This window comes from Protobothrops mucrosquamatus, unplaced genomic scaffold, assembly GCF_001527695.2.
Source record: "Protobothrops mucrosquamatus isolate PMUCROS unplaced genomic scaffold, P.Mucros_1.0 scaffold140, whole genome shotgun sequence".
Lineage (NCBI taxonomy): Eukaryota > Metazoa > Chordata > Lepidosauria > Squamata > Viperidae > Protobothrops > Protobothrops mucrosquamatus.
Genome location: NW_015386506.1, coordinates 1,221,213 through 1,239,918, shown reverse-complemented (window position 1 = coordinate 1,239,918; position 18,706 = coordinate 1,221,213). Strand labels below are relative to the sequence as shown.

The window sequence follows — 18,706 nt, the reverse complement described above, 5'->3', positions numbered from 1 at the left end:
TCTATTTCTGCTATTCTTTTTGTATTCCTTAACATAATTTTGCACTCCTTTTGAATACATGATTCTGGCAACCATCATTGCGAACTGCATCGTTTTGGCCTTGGAGCAGCATCTCCCTGAAGATGATAAGACACCTATGTCTCGCAGATTAGTAAGTTGACTTTGATTCTTGTTTGATTTTCCTTTCTTCTAGATATTACTGCAGTTTTTCGACTGTATAATTGCTATCTCAAGGATGATAGATCAGTGGCTATTCAGTTTTGTCTTGACCTTCAGAACTTGGGGGGTTATCATGATTTAGAATAGTCTTCTAGTCTTTTAGCAGAGGCTGGAGATGTTCGTTGTAACTTCAGAGTTCCAACTCCAGATGGCACAGAACTCTCTTGGGTCTTATTCCTTCTGAAAATTAGTCTAGGCCAAGTTGCCATTTTCCTCCTTGTATGGGACAAGAAACTATAAAATGGCTGGAAGCATACAACAAATTCAGCCAAAAGATTGAGGTATGGAAACCAGGATTTATTCCCAGGATTTGTTGTTTGAAACTGTTTCTTGTTTCCACACTCTGCATGGAGCCACTCTGAATTTGGACAAGTTAAACCTAAGAAGTAAATGTTGTATGGGATGGGGAGATAAGATAATGGATAATGGATGCCCACTTGTCACCAGATGTAGTGGCATAGAGGATTATGTCAACACTATTAAAATGTACTATATGATCTAACTAATTGGAATTCTACTGGTTTTTATTGTTGCTTTAAATATTTAGTAGGTGTGTGTGTGTGTGTGTGTGTGTGTGTGTGTATGAGAGAGAGAGAGAGAGATGGAGATGGAGATGGAGATGGGGATGGAGGGAAGGAGGGAGAGAACTAGCAGGCAAGGATGTTTTCATTAATCACAAAGAGCCTAAGCTTAAGGAAAGGAACTCTTTGGATGTTGACATGTCCATCCCACTTAAGGAAAATTCTTCTGAAATCAATAGGACTGGTTAGATCTTGTCTGGATAATTAATCAGGACTAATGATTTGTGGTTTTTAATTTGCTGAATATATTCTGAAAAAAATTCAAGATCATCTCAGTAGATAGTCTAAGACTATGACCTTATTAAATCCTAGTGAATTCAATTGGACTGAATAAACATAGTTAATCTAAACTCAAATTAGGAATTGCAATTAGGAAGTTCCAAAAATTTCTCCTTGACGTTTGCTAATTACAATTTCTGGTCTGTTTGTTTCCTCTGTTATTATAGGAAAAAACAGAACCTTATTTTATTGGGATCTTTTGCTTTGAAGCTGGCATTAAAATAGTTGCATTGGGATTCGTTTTCCATAAGGGATCATACCTGCGAAATGGATGGAATGTCATGGATTTCATTGTGGTCCTAAGTGGGTAAGTTTGTCTTATTCATAGTCATTGCATTATTTAAAGCTGCTGAGAATGTTTTCAGACTGTTAATGTGTGCAAGAACAATTTCTTTTTTTTTAAGTAAAAAGCAGGTTCAAGTGAGAGAATTTACAATAGGAAGGAAAGACATACTTAACCGTTTTTCTAACAATCCGCTTCATTAATCATTCTTCAAGCCTGATCACCTCCATAGGATTTTTTAAAAACAAATTTATTGTTTGTAGAGAAATGAATGTAAAAAATTTTAAATGTGCAAAAAGGGGGAAAGTCATGAAAAATTGCAAAAATAAAATAAAGGGTGAAGCTATTGATGTACATCACATACATCTACCTGAGGGGGGTAAAATTAATTCTTGTCTGACATTACAAAATATCATGAAATCTATGCCACAGAAAACACATTGAATCAGTTTTTTTCAGTAGATAAAAATGCCTTTTCAAAAACACATAAGTCACACATCTCTGGAATTCAATCCTTAATACAAGGAATATGAATAATTTTCCAATTTCTCAGAACAATTTTCTAACCAACATTGTAGGCCCAACCATAATACATCAAAAGTAGTCAAATTCCAAGTACATAATTTCACATGACATTGCAATGTGTTTGTATATAATATATAGTTATGTTTATAGTTAATGTTATGTTATCAAAACATGATTGTGAAGATTCTGTATAGAATAGAATAGAATAGAATAGAATAGAATAGAATAGAATAGAATAGAATAGAATAACAGAGTTGGAAGGGACTTTGGAGGTCTTCTAATCCAACCCCCTGCTCAGGCAGGAAACCCTATACCAGGTTGCTTCTCTCCTTGATTAGTAAAAATTATCTAAAATAATTGTCAAATATATTACTGCTATCTATAGGATAGCCACTTACCATATGCAATTTATCTTTAATTGTAAGAAATAAGGTGGCAACTATATCATGCCAAATAAATATATCTGAACTCAAGGAAAATGTTCCTATTCTCAAATGGTAATTTTAATTTTCTAGTTCCTAAAGCATGAAGGAAAATTTCATAGGTTCTACAAATCTCTACTTGTGAGGTCTTTTAATCTGTGAATTACCAATTCTCTGACATTTATTCCATGTGTGGCAAAGTACTAATATTTTGTGCTGGTAACTGAAGAGGATTTATTGTAAGGCATAAAGCTGATAAGGCAGGAACCAGCTCTTTACAGGCCAGAAAGCAACTGTTATGTCAACCATGAGGAAGTACCTCAAAATCTCAAGACAATGAAGCAACAAGTAAATGTCCAGTGATTTGAAAAGGTGGGAGGAATGGGCTTGTTCTCTCTCTCTCTCTCTCTCTCTCTCTCTCTCTCTCTCTCTCTCTCTCTCTCTCTCTCTCTCTCTCTCTCTCTCTCTCTCTCTCTCTCTGAATTATATAAATGTGTGTGCATGTAGGCACAAATGCACACGATACATACGACAAAGGTAGGACGTATTATGAATATTTGGGGGCAAAATATACTTTGGATAGATCAAGAGTTAGTGGACTAGTTAAGACATTGGGCTAGCTGGAAGATTCTAACTCCTACCTAACATGAAACCAGCTAGGTGATCTTGGGAAAGTCAAGGTTGCTGGGCCCTAAGAAGTAGGCAAAGATAAAATCACTTCTTAAAATCTTGTCAAGAAAACTGCAGAGACTTGTCCAGGCAGTCATCAGGAGCTAACATTGACTTGAAGGTACCTTCCTCCCTAAAACAAACAAACAAACAAACAAACAAACAAACCCTCTGGGTATCTTATATTGGGCTCTGGACAATAAAATTCCCCCGTGTGTTTATGGTTGTGTAAAATATATAAACATACAAGAGCTACTTCTCTTAGACTGGGAGTGGAAACACCTCATGACTTCTTTTGTTTTTTGAAAAAGTCCAGTGCAAATTAGAGAAAATATTTATGGCATTCTCCTCTAAGAGGACAATTTGATTCAAAAAGTTACAGCAATTTGCTCTTTGGGGTGTTTTTCTATATTGGATATGGAGAATATTCAGAGGTGCTTTCTAGAATTAGGAGGGAAACTCAGGAAGGGGGTGGAACTCAGAATATGATTCCAGATAAACCATAATTTACTGTAGCTTTTCATAAAGACCCGATTCCAGTTAAAATAATCTCAGGCAATTAGGGATGAGAGATCTTTACCTCAATGTTGGAGAGTCACTTCCAGTCAAAATAAATAGCACATTGGCAAAAAGCACCATTTAACAAAATAAGAGCGTTGGAAGTCTTGGGGTTCTTCTAGTCCAACCCCCTGCTCAAGCAGGAAACCCTATACCATTTCAGACAAATTGTTGTCCAGTCTCTTCTTAAAAACCTCCATTAATGGAGTATCCACAACTTTTGGAAACAAGTCGTTCCATGATTAACTGTTCAGACCTGTCAGGAAATTTCTCCTTAGTTCTAGGTTGCTTCTCTACTTGATTATTTATGCTTTAATTTATCTATGATATGTTAGTATCATGTAAGTTTCTTACATATAGCATTCTTATTAATAAGGCTACTGGCTTGAAAAAAAACATCCTAGTTTGTTGGGAGCTGACTAAGGAATGCCTGAAAGATGAGCATTTATAAGAGATGAACATTTATAAATGAGCATTTATGGTCATTGGTGTCCATCCCTATACCAAAATGAAAAACATGTTTCTTCATGATATTGCAATAGGTCGAAGATACATTTACTATGTCATGAAGCACGTTTGATCACTTAGACGCCTTACTTGTCTTTCTGTAGATCAGTGGTTCTCAACCTATGGGTCGCGACCCCATTTGGGGTCGATCGACCATTTCACGGGGGTCGCCAAGCAAGGCTGTCCGCCATTTTTTTCCCCTTTTCAGGCGGGTGCCTTACCTCCCTTGAGCTGGGCCAGCTGGTGGTCGGCCTGCTCTGTCTCTGCCGCTTGCCAGCTACGCCTCGGCCGGCGCAGGGGGCAGAACCAGTGCTCCCGGGAAGGGAAAGTCCTCGACTTACGACCGGTTGGGAAGTCCTCGACTTACAACCAGTTTAGTCCTCGACTTACGACCGGTTTAGTCCTTGACTTACGACCGGTTGGGGGTCGCGGCATTAAAAAGGTTGAGAACCACTGCTGTAGATGCAAATGGGTATGATGAAGAGATTTCCTTCACTGCTAGCCTGCTTGGATTCTAGACTAGATACAAAGGAGAGAGAGGGTGCTTCTTCTCTCTAATATTACTACTATCTCACCTGCATACTATTCCTAATTGTCTGTAGCCTAGGCTGACATACAATGTTTACATATATAATCAGTGAAGTTTTATCCATCTTCTCCTCTGGGATAGTATGGGATAGTGCTTTTTGTGATATTGTCTATAATAGATCAGATTAGGTAAATTGTATTATGTGCTTCTAAACACCTGACTGGAATTATGACAAATGACAGAAAGTGGAGGGGGGAAGGAATTTGGTAATAACTCAATTGTTAGGAATAGGATCTATATCAACTTGGAGAAGGTAGCAAATATACTGTACGTGCAGAATTACATATTTCATTCCAGGCACCATGGAAATTTTTATCTGTGGGAAAGGGACTTTTTTCTTTTGCATCATTACAATGAATGCTAAAGTGTATTTGCTTTTTCCCCCAGTTCCATTCTATTAAAGAACTAAATTGAACTTTACTAACATTAATCAAAATATTAGGTCTCTGGCAAATGTTTGGTTCAGGTAAATAATAATATTGACAGTTGATTTGGATTAAGAATTTATAGATTGTTGGTTATTAATGTCAGTTGTGTTTGGTCTTGGACCATAAATACATTTTGATTGATTGATTATTTGTCAACTTTGTTAAGCATCACTGTCATATCTTTTGAACTCTTCCCCCTTCCCAATTTCTCTACTTGTTTATACTCTCACATCCATTGACAGTGATCTTTATAAAAGGCAATCACAAATTATTTTTTAAAAATAATATTGTAGCTTAATGTAATCTGGATTTGCAGAATCATAACTTCCAGTAGTTACTGCCATTAGAATCTAGCAGCTGGAAGTTAAATTGCTCAGATCAAAGGGCAAAACTTGGGAGAGTAAGAGACCATTGCCTGGGTCATGTGAGCAGATGCTGAATTAGATTAGAGTAGAAGTGCAGAGTTATTTGATGTTTTCCTGGATAGCTTTGAGGCTACATCTGACTTTTTGAAGACTGAATGCAATTTTCTTAGCTGTGCAAAGGCCCATGAAACTTGGGATCCAGGTTTCCTCAGAAGAATTGTGTGTATGAGAGATTCTGTAATAAGCCTGCCTTCTTTTTTAATGGCATCACTAATCACAGTATTAATTTTAAAACTGATGTGACTCTATAATTTGAAGCATAAGATACATTATTATTATTATATTTAAAGGGGGAAAAAGTGAAGCAGGTATCATAACATGAACTTCTCGTTTCTGTTATAAAATAACACAATCTTTTATCTGGTTGTGTTTTATAGTTTTTAAAATGATTTTTTATGTTCTTCTTAATTTTTGATTGGGTTTTTTGGATGGAACCTTGTAGGGTAGGCAAGGCAGGTTGTATGACGTGTGTGAGTTCTGGCACCTTTTTTTTTTTTTTTTTTTTTTTTTACAAAAAAGCATTGTATAAATGTTTTAAATAAATAACACCATGATTGGTATATTGATTAATGTGCCCTTCCTTGTTTCCATATTAATTTAATGCAATCTAATTCTTAATGGATGCCAGTGTTTTGAGTTAGGCCATGTCAGGAAACAGATATCACAAGAAATACTAGATTTCTACTTCATGGATATAGGCAAAACAGAATTTCGAAAGCATGCCAGTGTTTCTCCTTCCTTCTGTTTTATACCAAAGAGAATCAATGCAGGATATTTTTTAGTTTCTTTCTCATGCTTCCTTGTTTTCCCAAGCTAATCCCATGTTTTAGTAAAGGTTGCTATATTTTTCCCCCCAAGATTGGTTTTGTGCTGTCTACAATGGATTTGTGTTACTCCAATAGTAAGAAGCATTTGTATTTGGAATTCAGAGCCTTATAATTGCAGATAGAAAGGAACAGTTTTGTATGGCAGAAATTATAGTTAACTATTTCTATCAGGGCGTTATGTTTTTATAACATTAAGATTATTTCCAGATTATGGGCATGGTTTATTTTGTATAGCCAGAGCAGGAATAGAATGTGCTTTGCCATTTTTTTCTCTCTGTGAACAGATAATAGGAGATACATTTTTCAAAGTGCAGTTCATTGCACTGGAAAAGCTTTGTCTTGTTCAAATGGTAACCTCCTCTGGCATTCTTCACATCTGGCATTTAAACGTTGAGGGCATTCCGGACTAGCTATCTATAGTCCTCCATGGGCTGCTGCTTGAGTTATCATTTTTGTTTAAAATCAAGTTACTGGTTTTTGTTCTTAAATTTGTTAAATATTCTTCTGTCCAGTATCTCCTGTTATGTAGCCAGATTTCAGTATTTTAGTATTTTAAATACATTGCAACAACACTGAAACAATGTGTTTGGTGTGTTAAATACACTGAAATGAATACTTATAATCCATTTCTAATTTCCTTGTGTGTTACTGTTAAAAAAAACATTTTAACCCATTTTATTAGGATTATTCTTTTCATTTAATTGTATATTATAAGCTGAGATAAATATATTTCTGAGAATTAATTACACACCTAAAACTATGGAAGTAGTGATTACCTCTCCCTTTCTAAATTGAATCCAGCTGGTCACAACCTATTGAGAGGCTCCAAACGTATCAGCTGAGAAAAAGATCAGATTTCATAGAAAACCCAGATTAAAAAAGTAAAATGAAAGATTAGAAAAACTAGAAGATAAAGTACATATTGCTTTCCCCTCTTTCATCTAAGTCAGGGGTGTCAAACTGCCAGCCTGCGGGCCAGACACCTCACGAGGAAACTGTACCCACCCTATTGCCGGCAATGGGGAAAAAGCTCCAATACATTGTGCGATGTCATGTGACGTCACAAGTTTGACATGTCTGATCTAAGTAGGTCGGTGAATAAATGATAATATAGATTGCTCTTGACTTATGATCATTTGTTTAACAACTGTTTGAAGTTATGAGAAAAGTGACTTATGACCAATTCTCACATATATGACCACTGCAGCATTCCCAGGATCACATGATCAGAGTTTGGATGCTTATCAAATGGAATGTATTTGTGACAGTTGCAACATCCTGGGACCACATGATCACCATTTGCTACTTTCCCAGGGGCTTCTGACAAGCAAAGTCAGTGGGGGAAGCCAGATTCACTTAGCAACTGTGTGATTTACTTAATAACCACAGTGAAAATGTGGTCGTAAAATCAGGCATTACTCACTTAATTGCCATACCACCTAGTGATGGAAATTCCAGTCCCAATTGTGGTTGAAAATAAATATTAGACCTTGGCTAAAATGCTCATAAGCAATTAGATTAATGAAAATTATCCCAAAGACGGAGGAATTCTTGGAAATCCACTAGGTTGTTTTTCAGTAAGTATATTTGACTCAGGTTGCTTACGAGAAACAACTAAATGGCTGTTTGGAAGTCTTCACTTGTGTGTGACAAAAACAGCTTATAAAAAGATAGGGGGAAAGGTTTTTTTTTCTTTCTTGCAGTAATGACAAAAAAAACCTAATTTGATTTGCAACTCAAAACTGGTCAAACATTGAAACAGGAATCATTAGCAATCACTAAGTGGGATCAAGTACAGAAAAAACATTAATTCCTAATCAGCATAATTATCGACATTAGAAAGTTGCTTATTAAACACGCATACAATATTGTCATTCATCGTCTATGAGAGATAAGATACTATTTTGCAATTAATTCTAACTAGCATTTTTGACTTTTATTCTTAGCATGGGAAAAACGACAGGAAAATTATCTTAGTGGCCCCATTAGAGTGGAAAATGTAGCTCCTTGATGGAGGAAGAAGCTATGCAGCACTGAAAATGAGAAGTTCCCAATTTACATTTTAGCTTAGAAACGAAATCTTTGAATTGTGCTATAAAAAACTGTAACCTAAGCTCTCAAGTGGTTTGTAGTAATCAAGGCAAAGCTGTGTTAGCTTGGCTTGTTTCCTGCTGCAAGAAACCAGTTTACTCCTTTTCATCATAGCTCTCCCAAGATGAAAAGAAAGCAAGGAAATGCAAAAAGTAGGTGAATAGGAGACATAATAAGGACAATTCTAGCTAAATGACACAGCAAGAAAACAATTTGGGTGCCTGTGACTGGAGCTTTAAAGGAAGCCCAGATGAAGCTGTGATGGAGAGTGCCATGCCGAGATACATAAAGGGAGGATCAGGACCTTCAGTCTTGGGAATTAGAGGCCTTTGGAAAACCAGGAATGGACCAACGAGTTTTTCTTTATATGAATGTGGGGAAAAATAATTGAGGGTCTGTGTCTTAAATAAAGCCTAGTGAAAGAGAAGAGAACACAGAAGATAAGAGCACAAAGCCGCAATGACTTCGCTTTTTATGCGAATGGCTATAAAGCAGTTCTGTTCTTACTGGAAGAAGAAAGGAGTCAGATACATTCCCCATGTAGTTTTGAAACTTAAGGAAAGTAGAGGAGGTAGGTGGGGGAAAAAGATAAGTTTATTTATTTATTTCATTTTTATCCCACCTTTATTAAAAGATAGTACTTTATTACCATTAGAAGATTGTCTCTGTTATAAGTAGATATTGTGCTAGTAGATTTTAACCATCACTTAGAGAATATTTTTACCGACTAAGAATGATTGAAAGGAAACTACTTTTGAAGGAAAAGTCTTCATCAGGGTCCAGTCCAAGCTGGGAATAAATAACATAGTGACTGCTTTAGAAAGAAGGTTATAGTTTATTGAATAAGAGAGCCAGACAGAAAGATGGCTCTGGAAGAAAAAAAAGCACATGTAGTAGGGAGTGGGATTTTAAACCTTCTTGGGCTTTTGTTTGGAGTTGTTCCTGTGTCATGAACTTTGACCTGAGTCTGAATGTATCTTTCTGGTATTCTGATAGTGGTGGGTTAATCCTATTATGTCCTGTCTTAGAGTTTGGGTGGGGTATGTAGATTTTAAGAGTCTTTGTCTTCCTGATCTCTTCAGCTTCTAGCTGGAGGGCTCCAACCTTCCTGAATGGATTATTACATCTGCATTTCTAAAAGCTGGTTTCTGCTGAGTTGTCTGGCTGGTGTGTGTGTGTCTGTCTGTCTGTGTGTGTGTGTGTGTGTGTGTGTGTGTGTAGAAGTTTCTGCCTTTTTTAAAGATCTTCTCCATTATTCCTTTGGGGAAATATATTCTGCCTTTTTAATATTCCCAAAAATATTTCTTTTCTCTGGATTGTTCCCACAGTATAAAATGCAAATTTCAATTATTCATTTGGTCCCAGAGAACATTCACCATCAAATATTGCATATCTACTTTTCTCTATAGTACTAAGTAGATAATTTTAGGAACTGGCAACACTATTAGACCATTAGGAGTTTTGAGAGAAAGTCATGACTACCATAGAGGAAGGACCATTGCAAAGGGTTTGGGCATCTAGGCATTCCATTTTGTATGTAGTCACTAAGTGTCAACATTATCTTGATGTTACATAACCTTTTAAATAAACATGCATGCTCACATATGCATAAAATTGATTTCCTTGGGAAACTCATATGATTTGAATCTGCTTTGGCCCATTCTTGGGAGAGGAAATAAAGATTCTCTGAAAGACCCCTATAATTAGTCTCACTGAAAGAGAAAAGGGATTAAGTTAGAGAAATCTTAATAACTAGAAACTTTCACTTTTCACTTTGAATTGCTGAAATAAAAGTTTATTTGTATTTATTTTTTGCTAACCAGTCATCAATACATGGGAGAGGTAGCCATTTAATTCCATGATAATGGAAAATGGACAGATGTTCTGAGTTTGCATACTGTTTAGTTCCACTGAGATAGTTTTTATAAAGAAGGTTAAGGTACCTAAAAATATAACAAACAGCTGTTTTTCGTTGTCCAAAGGCATATAAAAGCAAAAGAAAATAAGAATGTGTTGCAGACTGGGAATGAGCTAGGGCTCAGTTTATTTTAGTTATCTGGGAGGAGTTTGATCCTGTTGGACCTGCTGAAGTGGATGGTATCCTCGTGACTGTTAGCTTGGCCATCTGTATATTAATTCCACTTTACTCCTGGCTAAGGTCTCTGGGAAGATGATTTGTAATTATATTTTAACAGTGATGAATTCTTCTTTGAAAGAGAGGGTTGTCCTATTATCTATTAAGCAGGCAGTGGTTCTCCCCCTCCTCAAGAAGCCATCACTGGACCCAATTTCTGTACTATTGTCTAACCTTTTTAAGTAAGGTTGTAGAGAAAATAATTCTGTAGCAGCTCTAGAGAATTTTGGAGGATATCTAGACCCCTTTCAGTGAGGATTCAAGCCTATGTATGAGACCAAAGTGGCAGTGATCGGGCTTGTAGGTGACCTCTGACGAGAACAGGATCCTTGCTCTTCTTGACCTCTCAGAGGTCTTTGATACCATTGATCAGAATATCCTTCTGAATTGGCTTATGGGGTTGGGAATGGGTAGTACTGTGCTATGCTGGTTCTCTTCCTTCCTCCTGGGCTGGCTTCAGTTAATGTTAGGGGAAAGAAGTACAGCCAATGGCCCCCAGCTTTGAGGGCTGCCATTGGGCTTTGTTCTCTTCTGCTCCTGTTTATTGTTTACATAAAACCACTGGGTGAACTCTATGGTATGGGATGAGGTATTATCAGTATATCTCCCCTACTGCTGCCCAAGTGATACCCTAGAAGTTCTTCCTTGGAGCATACAGGCTGCAGGGGTTTAGATGGGGAACAACAGGGTTCAACTAAATCCTAGTTAGACTGAATGGCTTTGGCTATTAGGATCTCCTAGTGCTGGAGACTTTCCATCTTTGGTTCTGGATGGGACTTCACTACCCAAGACAAGACCAATGCATAGTCTAGGGAGCTTCCTGAACTCATGGCTCTTCTTTGAGGAGCAGTGCCTGCTGGCCCAGAAAAAGTTGCAAAGTTTCAGATGTTGCTCCTTCACAAACCACAGTGGGTGGCATCCCTATAAGATCAGGGTAGGAATCTGATGCTGCTGATTAGCAAGAACTCCATCCACAATGAGCAAGGGTAAAAGAAGATAAGAGCCATTTATTTTTTTGTATCCTGCCTTTATTTATTTTTTTTACAAATAACTCAAGGCAACAAACATATCCAACATACCTTCCCCCTCCTATTTTCCCCACAACAACAATCCTGTGTGGTGAGTTGGGCTGAGAGAGAGAGAGCGATTGGTCCAAAGTCACCCAGCTGGCTTTTATGCCTAAGGCGGGACTAAAACTCAGTCTCCTAGTTTCTAGTTTGGGTGCTATAACCACTAGATTACACTGGCTCTATTTTAAATTATGAATCCTAATTTAGCAACTAGATACTAAACATCGCTTAGCCTGATAATTATGTCTTCCATATTAAACCATTTAAAAAGCTGTTTCTATCTTTGCTAGTGTAAGAACTGCAAAAGGTATCTTTGTTTTTGGCTTTACAAACCAGCAGTGAGATTAATTAGTAGCAGTAATAAATTAAAATAACTGCTGGCTTTTCTGTTTCTAAGGGAGAACAGACTTTGTCTTAACACATTTTATTGTAACCTGAGATACAGTAGTGGCCAAAATTGTGGAAACCTTTTGGGAAAAGTGTACAATAGAAATACCACCTTTGGTTAAGTTTCCACCAGTTTTTTCTTCTAATTTCTTTATAACTGTAGCCTTGTTCACTTAATAATACTATTTTACATCACTTTCTGGGCAACCAGTCAACTCTTTGCACCATTACTTTAATTTTATTATGTTTTACAAGCTCACTAAATGAAAGAACACAAAAAACCCAACCAACTTGATAGCAATCACATAACACACTGACAAATGTCCTCCTCTCAGCTTCAATACTTGACATCAATAACTGAATCCTACTGTGATCTGATTGGCTCATTGCCAAAACAAGATGACACCTGATTAGCTCTCTAAACACTCATGCTCATTGGCTACAATCAGATGAAGGAAAGCTACCTGATATCAACCTAACCAAGTTGTGCTTCCTTTTTCTGGTTATTTGGCTATAACTTTTCATAGAATACAGATAATTGAACAAACTATGTTGCATTACATTCTTGACTAAATTATCTTTCCATTTTATGGTACTACTCCAAAAAGGTGGTGTTATTAGCCAACAAACCTCAAAAATACACTTTTCCCAAAAGGTTTCCACAATTTTGGCCACTATTGTACTTTTGCCACACGCCCAGAAGCTAAGACAGAGAATCCTTTTGATTTTCAAATTAATGCATAAAATTAACAAATACATAAATTTTAGCAGAATAGAATATCCATCTATCCATAATATCTAAAGCTCAACACTGTAATGTAAGAATAGAGGTGGTAGGTGTATAGTGAAGTATCCAAATTTTTATCAAAGAGAAACTGGAGAGCATGTAATACACATTTCTTTTAGATTTCTTAAGAATTGTCTAACAAAACATCCACTCTATAGAGTCTGGGCCACCAGCATTTCTGGCTGGAATCATAACCTTCTTTCGTGACTAACTTCTGCATACACAGAAATTTAGTGCTATGCTATCTGGTACAGGCTGGCTCTTCTAGGGGGATCTTTCCTCTGCAGGCAGGAATTCAGTTCCCATATCAATCTATCCCCAGGTGGTTCCTCGGTATTTGCAACTCTTTGTCTCAGGCTGGGTTTCATGTGAGACTCCCTGCTAAGCACAAGACAAAGAATGTAAAGCTTCTGAAAGGATGGGGTGGAGGGAGGCCAGGAGAATGTGAATGGGAAATTACTCATAGTTTGGGGGAAGAATGATGTCAGTTGGGATTTTAGGGTGCAAAAGTGATAATGAGATAACCTGTTAAGGCAGGGGTCTTCAAACTTGGCCCTTTTATGACTTGTGGATTTCAACTCCCAGAATTCCTCCTGGCTGAGGAGTTGAAGTCCACAAGTCATAAAAGGGCCAAGTTTGAAGACCCCTGTGTTGAGGTAAAATAGACTTGCCAGAATTCATCTTCATCTATAATTTTTACATTTTAAATTTTAACAAGTTTACTATTTTGTTAAGAGTATTTTTCTTAGTTTTTCTTTTACTTTCAAAATACAGCAATTTGCAAACAACAATAACAACAAAATCATCTTCATCTTCACCTTCTGGTTAAAGTCAGAGTCCCTGTTCTAGGGTTGTTAGATTGGGGGGGGGAACCCCTACAAATTTTGAAGTGCTTCTTTCTTCCTGGTCATTTGGTCAGATTTCAGGAAAAATTTTTACAGAATGCCTTTATATATCTGACAAAGTGGCTGAGAAACTTAAACACGTAAAGCATTATAAATTTGGTGGCCTTTAAGCTTAGCACACGTATTTTTCCTTCAACAATTTGTCATAGGATAACTTTATTCCTCCATGTTCTTTTATACTGTTAATTGGAATATGTAGATTCAATAGCGGGAAAAACTTCTCATACTATCCATTTGAAACATTATGACTTGATTACTGAGTCCTCTGCTCCTTTCTTAAATATAAATATCACATGGTTTTTAACCATTGATGAATAAGTCATTACACTAAATCATTGATATGATTTATAACCAATATGGCTGGATTTGCACAGGGCACTAAACTACAATAGATAAAACAAATTGATTTATGAACCTAACCACAGGGTCTTTATTTAAAATACTTGTATGACTGCTCATTTTATCTGTTACAACCCTGGGTGGCTCATAACAAAACCAAAGGAAATATTACAATCAATAGCCCAAACTGCCAGAACCAAATTCTAGTGCTCCCTAATCTATTAACAATTGCAAATGCAATTAATGGGCTTTGGCCTCATTTAATCCCAGGTGAGGGAAGAACCAGGGCTGCTGCGGAAAGGTGTACTTCTCAGATCCCACTAGGAGAGGGAAGGGACTTGGTGGCATGCCCACCCTATCTAATTTGGTGGAATGGGCAGATACCCTCAGGGAAGACAGTTCAACAAATAACCTAGTTCGGAACCATGCAGGGCTTTAAAAGTGAGAACCATCACCTTGAACTCTATCCAGAAAGAGACTGGAAGCCAGCACAATTTGCACAGCAGAGATATGATTAGTGCAAACCAAGGGGTGCCAAACTTGCCTGTGCTGCTGCATTCTGGGCCCACTGTAATTTCTGAATGGTCTTCAAATGTATCTTTATGAAGTAATCCAAATGGGAAGTGACTTGAGTATGAGTGACTTTGAGCAAAGCTTCTTGTTCCAGAAATGGACACAACTGAGACACAAGATGAATCTGTGCAAAGGTCACCACCAGCTGTGGCTGCCACTTGCTCCTTGAACAGGAGCCATGAAACCAGGGGGATCTCCAAATTGTATACCAGCTCTATCTGGAAAGTGCCATCACACTGAGAGACTGACACATCACTAGCTCCAGAGGGGCCAAATACCCTAAACCACGTCATCTTGCTAGGTATAAGTTGAAGCCAGTTCCTCACAGCCTCTAGGCATTGAGTCAGCACCTAAACAGCATCACCTGGAAAGCCAGAAGTGGAGATGTATAACTGGGTATCATCCATATGAAGTTGCATCTGCACATCTGTAGAGATGCTCTGGCTCCTTGCTCATGTATTTGTTGATGAGGCAACTGATAATTCCCATCCCTGAGCAATAAATATATTTGCATTTCACAGAATAAAGTCATTTTTCTGGTTGTATCCCAGGAATTCCAAAAGATAATAGTTCCAAAAATGCCAACAAACTTGACAAAGGCATTAATAGCATGTTCCTTGTCGTACAGCAGATATGTAAGCAATCCTTTTTCATCATTATTATTCTTGCCACTGTATTAATGATAATGTACAGAGTAAGTTGTTCTTGTCATTGGTTTACGTTTCCCGTAAACCAATATTAACGAAGAGGAAACTGATCCAAAGTTTTTCATTCCTCTTGGAAGGTAGATCATGGCAGCAGGAATTATCACATAAACCATAAGCAACAGCTGTACCATGTACAGAGGCAGGAAGGAGGCAGGCCCAGAGGACATAGCCAAAAACTTTACATCATTCACCACCATCTTCCTCTCCTCCATTCACCCTCTATAGAAAGCCAGTTTGGTGTAGCAATTAAGGTGCTGGTCTAGAAACCAGAAGACTATGAATTCTAGTTTTACCTTAGGCACGAATGCCAGCAGCGTAACTTTGAACCAGTCACTCTCTCTCAGCCCAACCCACTCACAGAGTTGTTCTTATAGGAAAAATAGGAGGAGGAAGAAATATTAGGTATGTCTGCCACCTTTTGTTACTTATAAAGAAATAAAGGTGGGATTAAAATCTAATAAATTAATTAAATAGCAACAGCGACCAGCCCAGCCTCCATCCACACTGGTGAATAGTCATGATTTAATTGAAAACACAAGGCATAGATATTATAATTGATCTTACATCTTCATATTGGATTGCCCAGGAGAACCTACAAAAATGCAGAAATTGTAGAGGGTTGTCAACCCACATTAAAGAAAACAAACCACAAGAAGAAATTAAACAGAGCTTTGGGTCAAAGTGTGTCTTCTCATTTTATGATCACTGGAAGATCAGGCAGATGTACAAGATATGAAAGTAATAGCCTCCTATGTATATTTTACTAATGAATCTCAATGTACAAACTCCATTTAGCTGTCATGGTTAACAGCTATTAGTAGGCATGTCCTTTTTAAGTTATCATTCCCCCTCTTAAAAAGCTACATATACTTTCCCTTTCATACCCAGTGAATGCATATATCTAGGGACATCTATTTACATATGATAGCTATTTAAAAAGCTATTTGTTTCTGTTAGAGAAATACCTTGAGAAAAGTCTTCAGAACCCTTCCTCCTTCTCTGCCATTTTGGTTGGGAAGTTCAAGTCCATGCCTCTGCTCAAACATGACACAGATTAAAAGTCTCCAGCACAGGTTAAATAAAGTTCCCAGGTGAAAGGCTCTGAAATACACCTATAAGCAAGCGGATATATAAGGCACTTCAAAAGGTGGAGTCGTACAGTATTAGCTAATCCACATTTGGCCAAGTGGAACTTCCAAACATACTATTTTTATTTGCACAAGTGTATAATAATTGTATTTCCATAGCAACGCAGCATATAGTTTGTCTCATTATTATCTCTAGCAGCGGTTTTGCCCCATGGATGCAGTTGCAGCATTTGAACTGTGCCCAATGCCACTGCATCCATGTAAGCATAGTAACTATTTGCTTATCAGTTCTGTGCGGTCTCAGCTAACTTTGCATACCAATAATGAAGTCTGTTTTGCTTTAGTCCTTCTTATTAGGACTAAATTCCTCATGAATCCTCAAATTTATCTGAATTCATCCATCTCTTATATTTCATTAACAGTAATTACCAAGTGGATAAAATAATTGAGGGGGATATTAAATGGCAGGGCAACTAGTTCAGCCAAAGCAAGTTTTCAGTTGAAATGGAATAGGAGTATAATTTCAAAACTGAAGTACCTATATCTAGAAAACTTTCCTGCTGCCACAAATTTGTCTAGCTAGTCTGTGTAACATATGAGGGCAGCCCCATCCAGTTTTAATTGGTGAATAAATAAAAAGTGGCTAAAACAATCCAGAATATATCTAGAATCCAAACTGCAGGCATGTTAGAACTTTAGAATAAGCCTTATGAACTAGGCTGAGTAGCATACAGGTAGTCAGTACAGTTTCTTTAAATAAGTGTAATAGCTTTGTAATACATTTTCTCCTTTAGCAATCAACCTAGGAGAATTTGTACTAGAACTAACTTTAAAGGTAATACTGTATAGAATGTGTTATAATGGTCTAATATTGAGATAACCAGTGCATAAATAATCAGGGCTAGAATATTTGTGTTGAAGAATAGCCAGAGCTAAAAACCAGGAACATTGTAGTTGGCAAAAAGCAAAATATTATTAATTAACAACTAAAAGCTACCCACAACCACCCACTATATAAATATAACATGTAGAGCAGCCCAGTGCACATATTCTGGAGAGAAGTTTCCTAAGGATGGGCTCTAGCACTTGTCTGAAAATTTATACATTATACTATAATGCTGTGATCTTAATTAAAAATGATCTTCTGTGTATTGATCTTCATCAAGTCCATCATTGCTTCTGGATGCTGATGTGGAGCTGCATGGATTTCCTTTAACCAGAGGATTCAGATAAATAGTTGGCTACCATCAGAATCTTAACCCTGGGTTGGAATCAGAAATGGCTGAACTTCTACAGCCATCATCTTTTCAAGCATCTTCCCTAAGAAGATATCTTTTCAAGCATCTTCCCTAAGATATTGTGATAATTAGTTTTCACATGGTCCAAAGTAAACAACCAGATAGATCAAATTAGTACCAAACAAAGAACAGATGGAAACTGTATCTTGTGTCAAAAAATAGCTTTGAGCCTTTTTAGTAAAGCAGGTGGGAGAGAGAGGTACAAGAAATTGAATATTAATTGTGGTATAAATAGAGCTTGCATTTAATATATTATAATACATGAAAAACTTTCATAATAGCCTCATAGCCCCACACAATCTATTTAACTGAATCTTCATGTCCTTGGAACTATGTTCTTGCAATATTTTGTCTTGTGAACTGAAGCAGGCCTGAATGTTGTCAGCAACTTGGTACTTGTTATGAAATTACTTTGTAACTATGATTTAGGGGAAGATACAGGTGAATGAAGGAAACATATGCTTTCTTTCTCAAACTGAATGATATAGGCGTGAATGAGATGGCAAGAAACTAAGGTTGTGACCATTGCTATATCATATAATACATAATGGCCACGTTTAGCCCTGTGCTTGAAGGATAAGCTTATCTGAGGATTAACAAATGATTAATCCATTTATCTATCAACTGGTACAGACATTCTTACAGCTGTCCTCCCAAAATGAGGATTCCCTAGGAAATCCCTTCCTATGTTAAGTTTTTCAATTTCCCCAACTAAACAGAAAAAGGTATAAAGTAGGAAGAAAGGCCATTGTTAGTTTGATATGAGACATCTGTGATTGTGCTGCAATTATGTATGTTTGTGTGTGGGGGGGGTTATGGATGGGGAGGAACAGACTCAGACTCAACCCTTCCAAGACCGAGTGGCTGTGGTTGCCGGCGCCCCGGCATAGTCAGCTGATTCCATCGCTGTCTATAGGGGGCGAAACTTTGGCCCCCTCAGAGAGGGCGCGCAACTTGGGTGTCCTCCTGGATCCACGGCTGACACTGGAAGATCATTTGTCGGCCGTGACCAGGG

At 37.4% G+C, this 18,706-nt stretch overlaps 1 protein-coding gene across 3 annotated transcripts in view; it reads left to right on the top strand.

Annotated features, from left to right (window-relative positions):
- Positions 1-18,706, top strand: part of CACNA1E (calcium voltage-gated channel subunit alpha1 E) — a 291,680-nt gene that overhangs the window by 25,201 nt on the left and 247,773 nt on the right. For all 3 annotated transcript variants that reach the window (XM_015813135.1, XM_015813134.1, XM_015813132.1), the window contains exons 2-3: positions 46-151; positions 1,247-1,386. In XM_015813135.1, the coding sequence (XP_015668621.1) occupies positions 46-151; positions 1,247-1,386 (246 nt within the window). The remainder of the gene's footprint in view (positions 1-45; positions 152-1,246; positions 1,387-18,706) is intronic.